This window comes from Thunnus albacares, chromosome 20, assembly GCF_914725855.1.
Source record: "Thunnus albacares chromosome 20, fThuAlb1.1, whole genome shotgun sequence".
In the NCBI taxonomy this organism is placed as follows: domain Eukaryota; kingdom Metazoa; phylum Chordata; class Actinopteri; order Scombriformes; family Scombridae; genus Thunnus; species Thunnus albacares.
In genome coordinates this window covers 18,414,009-18,432,609 of record NC_058125.1, presented here as the reverse complement: position 1 = coordinate 18,432,609, position 18,601 = coordinate 18,414,009, and the positions used below count along the sequence as shown (strand labels likewise).

The window sequence follows — 18,601 nt, the reverse complement described above, 5'->3', positions numbered from 1 at the left end:
TCCCATAATTTAGGAGCCCTGACCGAGAAGGCCCGGTCCCCCTTTGTTATAAATTGGTATTTATAACATAATAATTGCTCACTATGTAGGCCTACATGTGATTGACTGACCTCTTTAATTAATGGTACCCTATTTTTTATTAGTCACAACCTCTCACAAACTGAGGGGCATTCAAACTGTAATAAAGTTGCACCTTTTCTTTAAAATTATGCAACTCTAAAATTTCCCAATGCCAGGCCTTCCTACTTCTATCACCATTTCTGGGTGATGGACCTGACACAGCTAAATAAAATGCTATGCTCACACGTAGTCTTGATTGTGCCACTCAAAAATTTCTCATATCATGTTTTTAACTTATTATCTGGTTTTAAACATGCAGCTACACCTTGCCTAGAACAAACTGCAACACTTGAACATTGACCCCTGCGTTATCATGTGACACATAAAGTTTTCTCTACATACAGTAAGAGTCAAAAGAAATTGCACCATCATTATCTCCACTGATCATAGCTATAGGGGCTATATAGCTATACCTTAGGGGGGGTTGTACAGTAATTACTCCCCTGCTTATCTTAAACTCTACTAACCAGCTGAGGGATTCAGACAATAACTGCTCTAGTATTGTATGTTTAGGGAAGAACTGCAGTCTACAAAAAAATACCACAACACTGTAGCGAGCCTGACTCTAGCCTGATTTACAAACCAAGCAAAGAGGGGACTTCCCTAGGGGCAAGAGAAGTGTCAACACGTAGTTTGTCAGTGTAGAAAACTGTACAGATTGTACTGAGAGTAGGGGGGAGGTTGTCCTGGAGCCACCTGGCAGGTTTATCTGGCCATGAATGTACCTGCAAGCTTCAATTTGAAACCACATTCATTCACTTTCTGTATATTCTCTTCCTTGGCCTGATACAGTGCAGCAGACTGCCTGATTTTGGTGCAAAAAATAGGAAACAAGAGAGTTTTTCATGGCAATGAAAGACGTCAAACTCCAAAATAGGTCAATGATTTGCAGTAGGCCTGGTGGTTCCCCATATGACATAATGTTTTACGTGACCTCTTCCTGGTCTTATAGTGAGAGAGAGTCTCATTTGGAACAGTGTTACAAAAGAATGCTTTCCTTATCTCCAGTTAATCTATGCAACTGGTTCTTAAGGCGCCAGTATGATTAAGACGAAGTGCTTGTTAGATCCTCTAAAGCCGAGCAGAGTGTTAGTTGTGTCAACTCTACGCTACATGTTTTAATCGGCCTTTCTGCAAGACTAAAACGTACAAATTCTATGCTTACACTGTGCAGATCAACCAGCCGGTCATGACACACTGATTTTGACCATTGACAATTCCTATAAAGTTTATTGAAATAAGACGACCACATCCTCAATGTGTGTTGACAAAAAGAGAGAGACAACAGTACTATTTTGGAAGATTGGGATTAAAGTATTACTACACTAGGCTATTTAAACAACTGTAAAAAGAAAGTATGGAGGTACAGATGCTTGCAGAGATGCAGATCATCTGTCTGTTCCCCTGTCTGACGGCAGAATCGTGGGGGTTGCACCTAACAATTTTTCTAACTTTTGAAACAGAGAATTCATCAATCACACCCTCTTCTACGCAGAAATTGGCCAAGTTTTATATTTATTAATTAGCCACATCAGAAATATGACATCACATCCTTTTTCAGAGCCCAGCGCAAGAAAGAATCGAGGAATAGAAATATGCATATTTTTTTTAGAAGCCTGAACCAATCAGTTGCATGACCGGTATATAAAGAGAAGTGATATTTCATTCATTCGATTAACAAAGATAGCTATAAAGCTATAAAAAGTAGGCTGGAGTGAATAAAACTGGGGTGAGGAGATTAAAACATAAACAAGAGTATAAGTGCGTGTATAAAGATGTTTAGTGAATCCGAGTCGTGTGTGTGTGTGTGTGTGATGGCAGGATGGGGAAAGCAGGGCTTATCCGTTGTCATTTTGTGTTTCTCTCTCGGGATTAGAGTTGATTCTTATTAATGAAAAACTCATCAGATATCAGAACTCCCTTAAGGAACCAACCAGGGTTATGAGACACAGGTCAGATTAAGACCCAGTTTAAATACTCTGTGTGTGTGTGTGAGTGTGTGTGTGTGTGTGTGTGTGTGAGTGTGTGTGTGTGTGTGTGGGCATGTTACAGACAGATAGAGAGTGTGAGAGAGCACAAGAGAGACAGCAGAGTGGTATTTAATTTTCCAAGATGAGGGATTATCACTGGCAGAATTTGATCATTCTGCTCTGATCTCAGGATGTTCAATCACAGCTTATCCCAAATATTAAACTCTCTGTCTTTTGTCCCCTTTCCCCTCAATCCCTGACACACACACACACACACACACACACACACACACACACACACAAACACAGACGCTCGCGCCACTCCAACTGCCGAGCTTCTCATTGAGTAAAGTGGCCCGCTGAGCCTACTGTCAGGGTGGTGTGTGATTGTTCAGCCACCTGGTCACCTCAGGGGATGGGGGAGGAGTGGGGGCAAGGAAGGGGGGGGGAATAGGAGAAGGAGGAGGAGGAGGAGGAGGAGGAGGAGGAGGAGGAGGAGGAGGGGAGGGTCTCTGGTGGTGAAATGCTAGGCTTTAGCGTCTTATGTAGGCAGCTGAGGAGAGTAAATTAAAAAACTGTTACGTCTAATCCGGAGCACCAAGAACAAGTGGCACACACTCCAAAAATCTGATCCCTCATGTTTACATGGATCAGATGAGCTTACACAAACACACACACACACAAACACACACACACACACACACAGACGCCAATGACACGCGCACAGACATGACAGCGTTCTCTCAAATACACACACTTACATGCATACATACACACATATTCCCCGCTGCTAAATACCCTGTGATTGTGTCCCGGGCCGGATGGAGAAGGGAGGGAGGGAGGGAGGACAGAGGAGGGAGGGTGGTGACGGGAGGTACAAGGCCCTGATCTGCACTCTTATTTTCAGCCTGGAGATCTGCACCCGGGGACATCTGGGTCACATCATTACTGCAATCTTTTGCTTGTTCATTCCCAGCTTTACAGGGCTTAGAGTGACAGACCTGCACACAAACACACACACAAAGCACACACACACACACGGGTACACACATATATACAGCATGTAACGGTTGTAAACAGTGAGATAAAATGATGTCTGAAAAGATTAAAATGATGGTTAGTGTCTTTAGTAACACGGATTTTAAGACACAGTGAAGAAACTGGAGGTGCAGACATCTCTGAGGTTGTGTGTGTGCCAAAGTAAAGCTTTTCTTTACAGCTGGATTTTGCTTGAAGCAGGGGAAATGAAAATGTATGTTTATATATAGATTTTTGAGAATATAAATAAGCAAAACCATGTTATAATGTGATATCATATACTAGACTGAGAGACTGTCCTGCAGCCTTCAGTTGTCGATTTTTTTTCCCCCCAAGTGTGAAAAAGTATCTCAACAGTTTGAAAAACATGCAAAAAGTCCAGGATGCTCTGTGTGGTGCAGTTGTTCTGCCCTCTAGTGGTGAAAAGCTGTTCTTACAACAGAGTAGCAGTTCCGGGTGTTGACCTTGAGAGGGCACTGTTGAACAACCTACCGGATGAAGACAGGTGAACTAAAGTTTCCAAAAGTATTTGAGTATTCAAAAAATATACTTTTTCTGGTATAAAAATGTCTTGTTTTGCTGTGATCTTTTCTTTTCTTTTTTTTTCCAAATGTGTCCAATAGGAAAAATCCAGGATATTTTGTCTGTATTCATGATTATTATCAACTGATAATGAGCGTTTGATAAAGGATAAATGTGTCAATATAAATGTAATTATCACTTTTAAAGTTAATACCAAATAATATAGTTATTGTCATGGCAGTCCCTGAAGCAAACGGAAGTTAGTTTATAATTATTGTTTTTTTAGCTATTTGCATTTTTAGTATTATCATCAATGTCAAAACATATGCAGCATACTTCATGCAGCATACTTCATGTATAAACAGAAAATATGACTGAAGGGATGTACACATAAAACTACATTAAAATATGATTAGAATACCATTCAGTGCTATATTTAACAAGAACTTAGAAAGTCAAAGACAGTCAGAGTTACCGCAGATGTAAAGTTAGTTTCTACTTCATCTCACATCTTCCATTTGATTCTTGAGTTTCCTTTACATCTATTTTTAATGTCTTTTTTTAATATCTGATGTAAATAACATTGAATTACCTTGTTACGAGGTTTTATACAAATAAGCATGCCCTGCTTTTCTTTATGTTTTGGAAATACTATTAAGAACAACATTGCACATCTCAGTGTAGTAAAACAGAGTCTACATTGTGTTGTTGGTTTAGTGTATCTCATTATAAAATAGTCAACATTAATCCAAAATTACACGTGTGTGTGTATGCAGTTAAGTTATACGAATATAGCCTACATTATCACACCTAAACTTGTTTGTTTTACACATAAAGTCCTAAAAACCTTCTTTTGCATTATACAAACACACTAGTCCAGTTTTGTACTGAGCCCAGACTTCACTGATCATTTATCTGTAGCAGTACACAGCTGCAGCGTTGAAACATATTGGATTAAACACACCTGATGATATAGAGGAAGGTGTGTTTATCACTTGGTGTCTATATGCTCGTTTGTACCTGAATGTAGCACAACTGTAAAGGGGGGGATTAGTGTGAGACGTCGTTGGTGCGCAGTGCAAGAAGTCTCCTCTCGTTGAGCTCCTGAGGGGGTTTTACCTGCCGACACCAGGTGCTGACAACAGGTGAGGGTTAGTCTAAAAACTCTGCTCCAGGTGAGGCTCGAACTCACAACCTCGGCATTGCTCTGCTGAATACTGTCATATAAGTACCGCGCGCTAACCGATTGCGCCACTGGAGCTACGGCGTGAAGCCGCTGGGAAAACGATTTAAGAATAGACACGAGCGCCTGCGTGAGACCTGTGTAAGATTTGTGTCTTCTATTTGTGTTTATGTCTGTTTTTCAGTCAGTGAAGCGTTGGAAACAGCGGGGACCGGATGAAAACATGTCGGGACGCCGGTGGTCACACAGAGTTCAGGCTTCAGCAGCTTATATAGAGCCGACTCACATGCTGCATTCACGTACCTCTCATAAAGCTCCGAATTCCAACTATCAACATGAGTAATGCAACTTGTGTGAAGTTCAGCGTGTTGTTGTTCGGGAAAAAGTAACAAAGACATTAAGTGTGTTGTTACAATAATATAGTCTTTGTGTCTGTTTAGGATTATGTTGATTTTATGAAGGTATCTCACAAAAAAGAAATTTAAAAAATGAAAACACAGCTGTGAAGCGTTTTACAAAGAACAATATTAACAGCAAAATCACTTAATATGTGAAATATAAAATCAAGACATGTCACGGACTCCGTGAAAACACATGGAGCATGAAAAATGTAATATATGTCGCCTAATAAAATATTTTCCTTTAAGTTTTCACTCTCCTCACACACAGATTGTTGGAAAGTGGATGGATTGAAGGTTTCCAACCATATCAGAAACAGGAATTTATTTGGGAACTTGGTTCTCATGGGTCCTTGAAGTCCTTGAACGTTTGTGAATTTGAGAAAAAAAAAAAATCAAGACCTTGAAAGTTTTTGAAAGTAGACATAATAGACATGGTAGACATGGGTCATTGAAAGTGCTTGAATTTGTATATTTTGTGCAAGAATAGAATCATGTTTTAGTGTGATGTGTTAGAGAAAGCAAGAGACCACATAGTCTGTGAGCTTCTGGAAAGCCTGATAGTTCTCATTATAAAAATTCTGTGTTATAACAGTAATTAACCTTGGTCCATGTCTCAAACCATACTGTGTTGGGTCCTTGAATTTGAGGGAATTGGGCCTGGAAAGTCATTTAATTTGATGTTTAAGAAGGTGTGGGAAAACTACAAACTACAAAAAAAAAAAAAAAAACTTTTTTTTTTCTTCCTTTTGCAGTCCCACATTGTGATTTTGGCCAAACAGATGTGTGTTTACATGCCTAATACAGCTATATACCTTAAATTTAATGACATGTTTGAGTTTATGCCACAGCAGCAATCTGTAAAATCTCTATTTCTACATTTTACTACATGTCTAGAGACTGTCCTCTCAAGAAAAACTACAAAAAAGGTTGTAAAGTCAGTTGCCCAAAAATGACATATAGTTACGTTTGAGTTTAATTCGGAGGACTTATTTGTCCTCCAGGATCTGTCTGCTAAGGAAACATAAACTCATTAAAAGCATTTTTGTATGTGCACATATGATATTTATAATATTCCTGGCAGCACATGAAGGCAGCAGCATTCATACAGGTGTTTCTCTTACTGTTGCCAATAGTATGTGGACACACCACTTACATTTTGTGTACTTTTGGTCTGGGGCTGTTTTTCATTGAGATAAATCTTCATGCCACAGAAGACAGTAATCTTTTAAGTCTGCTTCCAACCTCGTGGCAAGGTCCAGAGAAATGCTCTTCCAAGTTTGGTGGAGAAGAACTTGAAAGGCCTGCACAGAGCCCCGACCCCGACCCCGACCCCATCCACCTTTGAGATGAGCTAGAACGCCGACTGCAAGCAAGGCATTATCGCCCAACATCAGTGTCAAACCTCACTAATGTTGTTGTGCCTGAATGGGAGAAAATCCCTGCAGCCAGGTTTCAACATCTTGTGGAAAGCCTTCACAGAAGAATGGAGGCAGTTACAGCAGCATATGTAAATGTCCGTGGTTTTGGGACAAGAAATTCAACAATCACACACACTTTTGGCCACTGGAGTAGTCTCTAAATTTAAGTCAAATGTGCAGCTGTTAAAATATATTAGTAGAGAACAAATGACATGTTAAAATTAATCTGTTGAGGCTTTTCTAATCCCCTGCAGTCCCACGTGCCTATAGCTGAAAGACAAATCCAATTACAACATGTCAGGTTCAATCAAAATATTGTCATTCACACTCTCCCTCTGTTTCTGATTTTCCCCTTCAGTGGAAACCAGAAACTGTATAGAAAAGATGAAGGGGGGGAAAAAAAAACCAGCAGTTGACTGTGGTCACGTTTCTAAAGCTGCGTGCAGTGACGAGAGGTGTAAACTGAAAATGAGAAGCCTTTCTGAACACATACGCACACACACACACAGAGTAAAGTACCTTGAGGCAGGCTATAAGCTTCCAAGAACATGGTTCATATTCTGAGAGCACTCCTCATTTCTCATCACTGTGTCAAATTGCCATATTTTGTGGGGGTATTTTACGATATCCTCACACAGGCCGCAGTGTGTATCAGGCCTCATCTATCACACACCCCCTCAAGAGCAACACAAAGAGAAACAGAGAGACATAAAGATGGAGTAGGTGGATGGGAGACAAGGCAGCCTGTCAGAATGTAACACTACTAAATGACTCACTGAGACTGGACACCAATAATCTGGCATTGTGTTGTTGTTGTGTTTTTTTTTTATTATTCTCAGCATATTCATAAGTCAACACATGACATACAGGAAACACTAACATAAACATTCGTAATGAAAGAGAAGAAATCATGTGACCCATCGGTCATCAGCTGAGGCTCTCACCTCAAAGACATGCGGCGGCGATGCCAGATTCGAAACTCAGAATAAACACACCTGAAGGCCTGAATGGATTAACTGGCAGCTTTTTGAGGCAACGCCCTCTGGCAATATTGTCATGCAGCGGGGGAGAGGTTCGAAAACAGGATAAACTCGACTGTTTGGATTTAAAGAACAAATGCACTGAAGAAAATTTGTTAGCAAATAGCAAACGGCTGCTGGCAAAAGTTGCTTGTGTTTTTTTTGCCTCAAAACGTTGCCGGTACATCACGGCCTTGAGTAAATTATTAGAGATCCATGCCCTTTTTCTGCTGCAAAGGAAGTGCTTTAGTACCCATGTTAGGGCTAGGTAGGTACAGTCGGCCATAGAAATAGGATGAGTAGAATTTACAGTGCTGTAATGAGATATACAATGTATTATACACTTGTTCATAAGGGAGGCTTAGCGCTATGCTGCTATTTCTTTGCCTTGTTATCCTGCAGATTCTTCATGAATAACAGACAGCTTGTTAGGTGGAGTTATAGAAGGTTTGTTAAATAATGTCTTCAATGTCAACACCAGCTCCACCTCACTGATTTTGAGCCTTAAGGATGAAAAACTGCAGGTGAAACACAATTTGAAGCAGCCGTTTCTTAAAAGGCCGCCAGTTCAGTCTTCATATAGTGCATTTTCTTTTTTTCTTTTTTTAATGTCAGCGTTGGACACTTCTCCAATGTTAAAGGATATGGCTGGAAAATATTTTGTTTTCTATTTTCTTATTGTTAACAAACCTCATGTGCAGCGCCAAACCAACAATGAAGTGATCCTACTTATAAGTTTTGTGTGTGTATCCAAAGCATGATATGTTTTATTCCTCTGTGCCATAGACCTCCAATGTTGTCCAAAAACTATTAAAAACAAATCAGTTGCACTGAGTGACAAGTTCCTTCGCCAAAGAAATTACGGTCACAGTAATTTGTTTAGAAACGGCTCCAAAGACTAATAATAGTGAACAACAGTGTGGCTCATTGACGTATTTTTAATAGTCTTTTGGCAGCAACAGGAGGTCTATAGCACTGAGGAATAGAGTTGCAAAGTGGGAGTTATTTCTGGCACTCCTGGTTCCAGAAGTAAAAATCCCATTAATTTTTCCCACAGACAACATTACTTTTCTCACAATTTGAGCTCTTCTACGGCTTGAATCAGCATGAAAACAAAAGATGGACAACGAGCTACAACTTCAGCGACAAAGTGTTTTGAATTCATTAGGTTCTGTTTGCACCCATGGCTTCTTCTTCATAGCCACGACGGTTGAGGCTCATGGGTATTCTAATAATCTTAGCCATCCCCTAAAATCATGGACAAAACATGATTTCTCAGAAACAAAGTTGAAATAATGTGCTCGTAATACGATCTTATAGGATCGTTACATTATCCAGGCGAGTCCTGAGTTTCTATATTAACATTAAACGCACAGTATGTTATTTCTGCCACTAGGGGGTCTCTCAATCACAACAATAACAAAAGATGGAGTTTAATGACGTGAAGTAGTGTGGGATCATGGGAGTTGTTGTCTTCATTGTTTAACTAGACAGACAGAAGAAAAGAAGAGAGGCGAAATCGTGTTCACAGACGCAGTAATGTATTAAAGTTATATAGCCACAAGTAACTTTAGCTAACGTTCGCTTTACGGGGACAGCTTCGGCGACAGAACGTACAGCAAATGACAATGAATATCAATCGTGCGCCATCATCAGTGAGCAATACAAACAATAGTAAACAATAGAGTGGCTAGTTAGCTAGTTCGTTGAGTTCCTTCCTCCCTCTCTTAAACATCATCTGGTTTCTCCCGTGTTTCCCTGGAAGTTAGAGCAAGTAAAGTGACCAAGTGAAACAGACCGTTACCTTGATTAAAATTACAGATTTCTCTGGGTTTGAACATTGTTGGAAATATTTGGGATAATGTAAGTACACAACTCAACCAAATATATAACATAGGACTGGTCATTTTTAGACGTTTTCATGCAAAAAAGTTACATATTATGTCTTTATGTCTCTATAGAATATATCAGACTATGGATACACACGCAATACTTGTCAGGATGAGTTCATTGTTGGTTTGGCTCTGCACATGAGATTTGTTGACAAAAATATAGAAAATCACCAACCATATCCTTTAAAAGAAGGTTAGCCCCCACAAATGCAAAACCTACCCCCCTCCCATCCCAATCCAGCCCCATGCCCCTCCCCCCCCCCCTTCCCAAAATAACTTTATACAAACTGATAAAACTTCACGATTCACAATCAACACAAAAGTCACACGAATTTCCGTCATTATGGCCATCCATAGAAACTAAGAACGACATCTCCTCATTCTCTCGCATGTCGTTGGCATGATCACACACACGCACACACACACACGCACACACACTCTCTCTCTCTACATCTCTGTTACACACTCACATGCACCCATGTATGTACATATACATATACATTCCCACTGGATTAAAGACAGGCAGCACTTGCAGTCAGGTCAGGTGTATGTTTCTATTGCATCACGGCTCATCACATCCTTCTGGGTAAAAGTGGTCGAGGATTATGAGGGTATTTTAAGGATTAAAAGTAAAGGAGGGTTTGATTTTATGAGAGAACGGGGGGGGGGGGGGGGGGGGGGGTTTGTTAGTGTGTGTGGAGGTTGGAGGGTCCGTGTTTGATCAGTCGTGGATGACGATGGGGCCTCGCATCCTCAGGCTGGGGTGAGGGTGCGGAGGGGCCAGGACGAGCCCCTGCGGCGGGCCCTGGGAGACCCTGCGCAGGGTGATCTGCTCGCAGGGCTGCCGGCAAGCGTGTCTCAGCTGGGACCGGGACAGCAGCCGTCTGGCCCTCCTGGAAAGGTGGAGACAAGACAGGACCATGAGTGAAGAAGATTTACCCATGCAAACCTAATATCAATAAAAAGTCAAATATTAGTGGTTAGTAATATTAACAGTAATCACAGTATAGACAAAACAATCTCACCAGTTTGTCCAATTGGTAGTTATTAGTTTTTGGTATACCTATTTTGTCATTTTCTATATTTCCCAGAATCCTGTTCCTCCTCCTGAATAGCCTCTCTTCCCAAGTTTGTGTAACTTAATGGGTTTTTCTCTTCAGTCTCTCTGAAAAACTGAAACATGTTCCTGAAATGTTCTGACTTTAATCTAAGATAAATGGGTATCTACTGCTGTGCTGCTGGGTGGTAACATTTGAACCCCTTGTCATTTTAAAGCAGTATTAAATTATTTTTGACCACTTGGGGGCAGCAGAAAAAGCTGTTAATACAACATGTTGGAAGTTGTTGTGTCAAAAGTGTTAGGCAACAGTTGCTTATTTACATGTCCAGCAGACACAGAGCAACATTAGCATTCACTTGGCGTTGTGTTGTGTTGTGCTGTGTCTCCACCATCTCCTATGGGAAATGCTCCACTGCGTTGTTGTCACTAACTTTGATCCTTCAGTTGTTTTGTGCTGGGCAGGTAGTGTACAGTTGTTTTTTTGGTGAAAACAGCTGCTTGTAGAGACTGGACGAGATGAATGAGTGCGGTAAGAATAAACCAAAACATCCAATTTTCTTTTAATTTGTTTTCTTGAATTCTTTTTTCCGTCTTTGTCTTTCTTTTCTTCTGAATTTATCTGTCAATCAGTTATATCAATATGCTTGTCCTGTTCTATGTGAATGGTATAAAACTAATCAAAAAACAATTTTAAAAAAGTTGGTCAAATATTGATTAGTGCAGTTTTAAACAAGAAAGAATTACAATTACATATTTCATAACCACTGGCATGCAACCAGAGCCTCATTGAAACTGCTTATCTTAGAATATGGACAACAACAGATGAAAACAACACTTCAGGAGAAAAAACCCATTGAGTAACAGAAGCTAGAGAAACAGAAGGTATTCTTTCAGTTCGAGATATAATTGATTTACAACTGCTTCTCAAATCACAACATATGTTGTGGCTGCACTGCATCCTGGTCGATTGAGTTTAGTGGTGTACAAGACACTTCCTCTCTGCCTCTGATCTTTAGGAAAATAAGTACATCTAGGAATACAAGACCATTGCCATTAGCTGTTTTTAACAGTTAAGGTGGACTGTAACAGTTTTGCTGTGATTTGCTATTGTAGATTTGTTATTAAAGTTGAATAATAGAGCTCAAAATTAATCAGTCGCCAAAAATTCATGATATTTTTTTTTTTAGCATTCTTACTATATCTCATAACTGTAGCCACCTATGATCTGTTTACTTCCATACTGCAATGTGGCAGAAACAGCCTGCAGCTGAATGAGGTGCCAGCACAGAAACAATGGTGATAACTGGCTTTGGGTTGTGCTTTATAAGAGTTCATTTCTCATGTATATTAATGGTTTACCAGTAGTTTAATAGCGACAATCCTACTGGACTAATTACTTGGCTGTAAGTATGTCATAAATCGACACCGTATTCTATTTTCAGTGTGTCCGGTCTATGAGATAAATAAACTAATAAAGAGAAAGGACTGTGAACTTTAAGGTGATTCAGATGATTTACTGTAAACAGAAAAGTTCAGCTCGAGGGCACCGAATTGAGTTTCCACGCCGCTGAGAAAGTGATTATAAACAACCGCTCTTTCTCATTTCAGGAGGATTCACTAAAGCGGAGTGCAACATTTATTGAGCATCGGGACTAGAATCACTAATACACATCTCCGTTATGAGGTAAGAGAGAGGCGCATCTCTGCAGGATTTTTGTGGCTTATGAAGGGAGCTTGGTGGTAATTTCCAGACTGCAGTGGGTTTTGTGCTGTGGCAGGAAGGCTCTTTTCAACAGCCCACAGCGACCGATAACACTAAACCCAAGACCGTGTGGCACACTAAGATGTGTTGGAAACAGCACTAATGGAATTCATTTGGAGACAAATGCAACATACATAATCACAACGTATAGGTGATTATTCATGGTTCCTTTTAGGGTGTCGAGAAAAACACTTTTAGATGTAATGCACAGCAAAGCCTTCTTTATGTGCTCTGTATTTTCTTCCTCTTTCACAGCACTCAGTGGCACTGAGATGTTTTTCTTGTATACTGAACAGGAAAACACACCAGTTCCCTACAGATCCCTGCTGATGATAAGATAAGCACTAGAGCACTCAAGAAGACTCTTTGCACAGTGTGTGCCTGCATATTAAAGTACAGTAAATGTGCCTGAAAGTGCGCATTTGTGTATACAATGTACTCTGAGATTGATTATCACTAAGCTTGATATTGTCACTTGGAGGTTTTTTTTTTTTTTATTATTCTTTATTTATTCAAGGAATTTTCACTGAGAGGAAGCCTCTGTTTTTTGCAGAAATGCCCTGATCACATTCACACAGTTACACACATTCACACCTTGAGGCTCCTCAGTAGAACCACAGTCTGATCTACAGTTAGGGTTGCTCAAGGGCACCTCGGTGGTGGTAACGAGGGAGGGGGGACTGAAACGACCGATCACAAGCTCGCTTCTCTAACCTTTAGGCCTCCACTGCCCCCATGCCAATCCACGAGCAGAATATAAAAGTAGGAGCAGAATATAAAACAGAGACGAACAGAACAGATTTCGCTCCGGTGGCACATAATCTAAAGCTCTGCTGTTTGTCTGTTCAGCTGTCCGTTGGGAGGAGTAAAAACAAACATGTAAATCGATGGTCAAACATATCAAGCTGTCTCATTTACATGTCAGTTGTGCTTTCTCTTGTTTTTCCAACTTCTGATGCTTTGTCTGTCCAAATTCAACTTCTCTGTATCAGGTATCTCAGTATCTAATTAGCTTTCTATGTTCATCCTTTTAGGACATGCTTTTACAGTGTTTTTTTTGCACTACAATATAATTCTGAGATCTATTTTTTAACCATGCTAGCTGTGTGGGTCTCGGGACGTATCTCAACAACTTTTAGATGGATTGGCATGAAAGTTTGCACAGACATTCATGGTGCCTACAGGATGAATCCCACTGACTTAGGTGATCATCTGACCTTCCATGTAGCTCCACCAGCAGGTCAAAGGTTTCAGTTATCCAGTGAAATATCTCAACATATAGTCTGTCACTGCACTGCGACAGAACTGTGATCATTTGTTGGTCTGCTGGCATTTTATCAAGCTTCATCATCAGGTCAAAATAGCTCATAGTTTTATTACTTTGTTATTTTTGTCCCATTTGAATTGTTTTTTTTTACCCTTTGTAAAGCACTTTGTAACCTGTGTTAAGAAAAGTGTTACTTTGCTGCTTTTTTTCAGTTTCTTTTTGTCTCTCTTGCCTCCTTGAATAAGTGGGAGAGATTTCCCACTCCCACGTCTCTCTGCTCTGTGACACACTGCATTCTTCATCGCGCTGAGAGAGAAAAAGAGAGGGATAAAGAGACGGAGAAGGGGAAGAAAATGAAACTTCTGATCATCTCTCATTAGCAGCAGCCTTTCAGAGCAGATCTATTAACATCTTCTATTTCAGAGAAGCATTAATTGAGTGCTAGAAGAGCGAATGACAGTATAATGTAACAAAGAGTAGAGTGTTCATAACGATGCTTTCTCTCTCTCGCACACAGCCATGTTGATGTCAGTGGTGAGTGAGTGATCCATAGCCATGGTTAATGTGGTAATGATATTTCCACTCAGACCCCAGCGGTGCCTGGCTCCTCGCTGGCCCATCTGCACCAGTTAGCTGCTCTAATTTTAGCCTCGGCGGTCCGAAGGCGGCTGTGAGGGCCGGGCGCCATGGCTCATTTAGACACAGGCTTAATGGAAGAACATCTTTCTCACTCACATACAGACATGCAAGCTTTGACTCATTATCCGCACGCACATGTGTGTATGAGTGTATGAGAGAGTGTGCGTTTGTGCATAAGTGTGTGTGTGTGTGTGTGTGTGTGTGTGTGGAGGAAAATAAAAAGGAACAGATTTTGTGTGTGTGTGTGTTTGTTTAGCTCTATATTCAGTTATGTCTAACACAAAGTGTGTCCAGTGTTTGCAAAGAAAAACACACCATGAATGTGAGTAACCTGTTGTTTGGGTTCTTGAGATATTCAGATCAGCAGTTTTTTTTTAAACGCTTTCTTTCACTGGCATTTTATTTATTTACAAGGCAAAAAAGAAATACAGACATGTTCCTATGAATTGTAAGCAGAATATTAGGCTACTGCTGAGGCATCATATCACATATTGTGAAGAGCTGTTTATGGATGAGCACATATTTCTGAATGAAACCTCACAATATATCATAAAATGAGGTTACAAAAGCAAACTACACACTGACGGTGCTAGAGGCTTTACAATTTATTGATTTGATTTAATTTTTATTCTTTCAGCAACAACTGAATGCATCATCAAATCTCACATTTCATTTGTTTCATTCAATTTGAGTTTTAAATAACTTTTAAATACATTTTTTCTGACTGTGGATTTTGGCCTCCATCACTTACACTGAAAACATATTGAAGGGGGGATCTTTTAATGGCCAGTATGAACAGGAGGAATGATTACAGTGAGAGAAAAATCTGTTTCAATGTTCATATGGACAGACTGACTGTTGTTTTAAGACAAACATGAAAAATTATGAACCTATCCTTTAAGTGCTTTGAGCGAAATGCTAACGTTAGCATGTTCACCATCTTAGTTCAGAGTGTTAGCATGACAATGTTTGATAATTAGCATGTAAACACAAAGTAGAGCTGAGACTGAAGGGAATATCACTACTTCTGTAGGTATTTGGTCATAAAACAAATATGAAGAAAGGTATTTTGTCTTCATTAGACCACTGATAGTGTAGATATAGACAAGAAATATTGGGAGAGAGAGAGAGAAGTATGTGTGCAAGTAAGGTATTTAGCTGGAATCAAACCAGGGATTTGCAGTCACTATAAAGCCACATGGCTAGCATGGCTAAAATAACTGAACTGAATCAGGCAACAATAATTAAACCTAACAGTGAACCACAATTTTGAAGAATTTAATATATTTTGATGGCAAAAATTAAGCCTTAAAAAAAAAAAAAACAGCTCAGCGTGTCTACATTCAGGGAGCCAGGAGCTTTTAAATAAGGTCATGAATGGATGTCAGGTCCCCCCAAAACCCCCTCTCTAAAATTCTTTCTTTTTATTTTATTATTATTATTATTATTTGGATTTTTTTTCCCCCCCTCTGTAAATCAGCAAGTGCTTATAAAGTCAACACACATTAGTAAACTAATAGCCTGAGAGTTGTCTCTTTTCCCAATAGACCTTTTTCATTGACGACATGTTGACATTTCACATTAGGAAAAGTGCAAATAATATAATTAATGATGGCTGAATCCCATTTAGCTGCTTCAGTTTCAGGGTCCTGGTATCGTGCATCCAGACTCTCTGTCAAGCTGTCATGACTTACGAGGACGCTTGAATAGAAAGGAGCCATCGTTACTGTTATTGGTAACAGCTGTGCTTTTCCTTCTGGGACAAGTCAAAATGTTGCTGTGAAAAAGGCCTATTGGTACCAGATTACACTGTTTTTTTTCTTCCAGGAATCCTTTCTTATGTTATTTCCAAACATGAAGGTCTAAATGCTGTTTCAAAGCCGTCCTCACACAGACAGAAATTAAACAACCGTGTCTCGAAATATTGAAAATCAAGTTTTCATGTGTAGAATGCTAAAAAAAAAAGCAAATCTCACCCCAAAATACAGATAACATGGTAGTTACGGCCCTGTTTATGTCATATTTTCATCAGTTTCTTCTAGAATGAGGTTTTGCTTCTTATTTAGCTCTTTAAAATAAAGAGGTCACAAAAATGTCTTGGTTCAGTTTGTCTAAATCAGGGCCTTTACTGTGTTTCTTAGCTGCATGAACAGCTGTTAGTATTTGTGTGATTTTAAGCACTTGGGAATTATGTGGTATCCGGTTGTGGGTGTTTGTACTACACTGCTGTGTGAAATCACAACAGGACAAAAATAACTACGTGTCCTTTTCTGTCACAGCTCAATTCTTCTCATCTGCTGTCGCTCAGCTCTCAGCACACATTGATTTCTTTTCTCATACATTACACACACACACACATACACACAGTCAGGCCATCAGAGGTCGGAAAAGGGTCACCTTTGCTTACCTGGTCTCCCGGGTGACGAGGAAGAAGCTGTCATCGGGGGCATCGATCCAGTTGGGACGTCTCTTGCGGATCATCACTCCTCCCCGGGTGTTTCCGCTGCTGCTGTTGCGGCCGTTATGCTGCGAAAAGATGATTAAATATCATTTAACTTCAATAATCAGCAGTGATGTGAACATGTAGGAATTGTTTAATAAAATATGTAAGACACCTACCAGGAGAGGTCCACCTGTTGTACCTGGGTTCTCTGCAAAACAAAGCCAGAGCAATGAGAGAGAGATGCAAAGTATGCATGAGGGAATCTGTCAGTTGTGAATAGTATTGATTAGTTTATTACTTTTCCTAGTAACAAGTGGTGCAACAAATGACTGTGTTTCAATTTCAGTAAAAATAGTGACGTTACCAATAAAAAACAAAGTGTCAGACTGAAGTTGAATCATCCAAATTATCCAAATGACCCCCATCTGCTGATTCGTTTTCATTAGAATTAGTTGTCATTCTCTCCAACGAGCTAGTTTAGATAAGAAATGGCAGAAAAGGTTATCAACTCCGGGTGTATCTCCACTAATTTGATTTTTATCAAGCAAAAGGATGACAAAAACATTGGATATAAACACTGTTTGGTCCCCAAGGGTCATTAACATCATAACTGACTTCGTTAAAAGCAAGAGGGGATGCATTTTCCAATATTTTGGGGGGAGAGGGAGGTGTAACAGATGTAACACAAGTAGGACTTTCTGCTTCTAGGAAGGATTAAGCAATAACAGTCTTATTGAGATACAACTCATAATTACTTTTGCAGAATCAGTTTATAGCTCTGCTTTTAAGATATGTGTGTCGGTGTGTGTGTACCTGAGCGCCTGTCCGGCTCAGCCCTGCTGTGGTGATGGTAGCTGCGTTTTCCCAGCATGCCGTGGGGTCCGTGCGGGAGAGAGGAGAGGAGGCGTCGAGGGGGAGGCGTCTGCAGGCCTGCGGTGCGGTGGGAGCGAGGGGCGTGGGCTGCCGGACGGGACTCTGGAAGAGACACCACACAGGGGCTGCATCAACTGGCTCCTACAGGCCACCTTAAGTATTTTTTTTACTTTTTTACTCTTTCATTGGACATTGGAGTCAAATTAAACTAATTAGGGTCAAATGACTTAATTGTGTGTGTTGATTTACCTAGAAACTGCAGAACACTGGTCAGAGTGCTCCTTTGGGCGGCTCTGGTTTTGGGTAGGCGAGTCCCCTGCCCTTCCGACACCCTTAACATGTCTAAACCACACAAATGCACGCACACACACACACACACACACACACAAATACGTATTTTACTAAGCACTGCAGTGGCTCTCCCACTGCCCTCTTTTACTCCAATTACTGACTGAACAAGAATATTAAATAGTCTTTAACATTTCTGCAAAATCATGCAAATAAAAACCAAGTTCATGTGAGTAGACTGATTCTGTGTGAAATAAGTTGTTGGTCAAAACGTCTTTATGGTGTTCATGATTTGTTCAATGAAAATGATTTTTTTTTTTCATGTTTCAAACAAATGCATGGTTTCAAAAACAGGATGCAGGTGAGCAAATCAATTCAAGGTGTTAAAATGGTAACTTACTTCCAGGGGGATGGCATGACCACAGAGGAACAATCTCTCACACATGCACATACAGATAGATGTAAGTACATGCTTACATGCACACATGTCCCAAAAAAAAAAAAAAAACATATTGGAAATGCACATACATCACAACATGAGGGCGGTATGACAGCAGGCACTGAAGGTGGAGTCCATGCTGGAGGGGAGGCGTGCCTTTGCGGTTCCTCTGGGCTCGACAGCCGACCAGAGAGTGTGTGTGGTGGAGTTGATGGACAGATAACACGGACACATGAAGCACAAGGACTCGGAAGAGATGCTTTCAGG

General features: G+C 40.3%; 1 protein-coding gene and 1 non-coding gene across 2 annotated transcripts; both read right to left on the bottom strand.

Annotated features, from left to right (window-relative positions):
* Window positions 1-4,817: 4,817 nt before the first annotated feature.
* Window positions 4,818-4,911, bottom strand: trnai-uau. The gene is made up of 2 exons: window positions 4,874-4,911; window positions 4,818-4,853 (listed from the first exon to the last, which is right to left on the bottom strand). It is a non-coding gene; the product is annotated as a tRNA-Ile (tRNA).
* A 4,924-nt stretch (window positions 4,912-9,835) lies between these two features.
* Window positions 9,836-17,947, bottom strand: LOC122971736 (metastasis-associated protein MTA1-like). The gene is made up of 5 exons (XM_044338476.1): window positions 17,857-17,947; window positions 17,548-17,709; window positions 16,911-16,942; window positions 16,699-16,817; window positions 9,836-10,456 (listed from the first exon to the last, which is right to left on the bottom strand). The coding sequence occupies exons 1-5, from the start codon at window positions 17,945-17,947 to the stop codon at window positions 10,285-10,287; spliced, it is 576 nt and encodes a 191-aa protein (XP_044194411.1). The 3' UTR covers window positions 9,836-10,284.
* Window positions 17,948-18,601: the final 654 nt, after the last annotated feature.

Coding starts and splice junctions, on each gene's coding strand:
- LOC122971736 (XM_044338476.1), bottom strand. CDS start 17,947: ATGTTAAGGGTGTCGGAAGGGCAGGGGACTCGCCTACCCAAAACCAGA. Junction 16,943..17,547: donor TGAGCCGGACAGGCGCTCAG/GTACACACACAC, acceptor TTTGTTTTGCAG/AGAACCCAGGTACAACAGGT. Junction 10,457..16,698: donor CTCGTCACCCGGGAGACCAG/GTAAGCAAAGGT, acceptor CCACCTTTCCAG/GAGGGCCAGACGGCTGCTGT.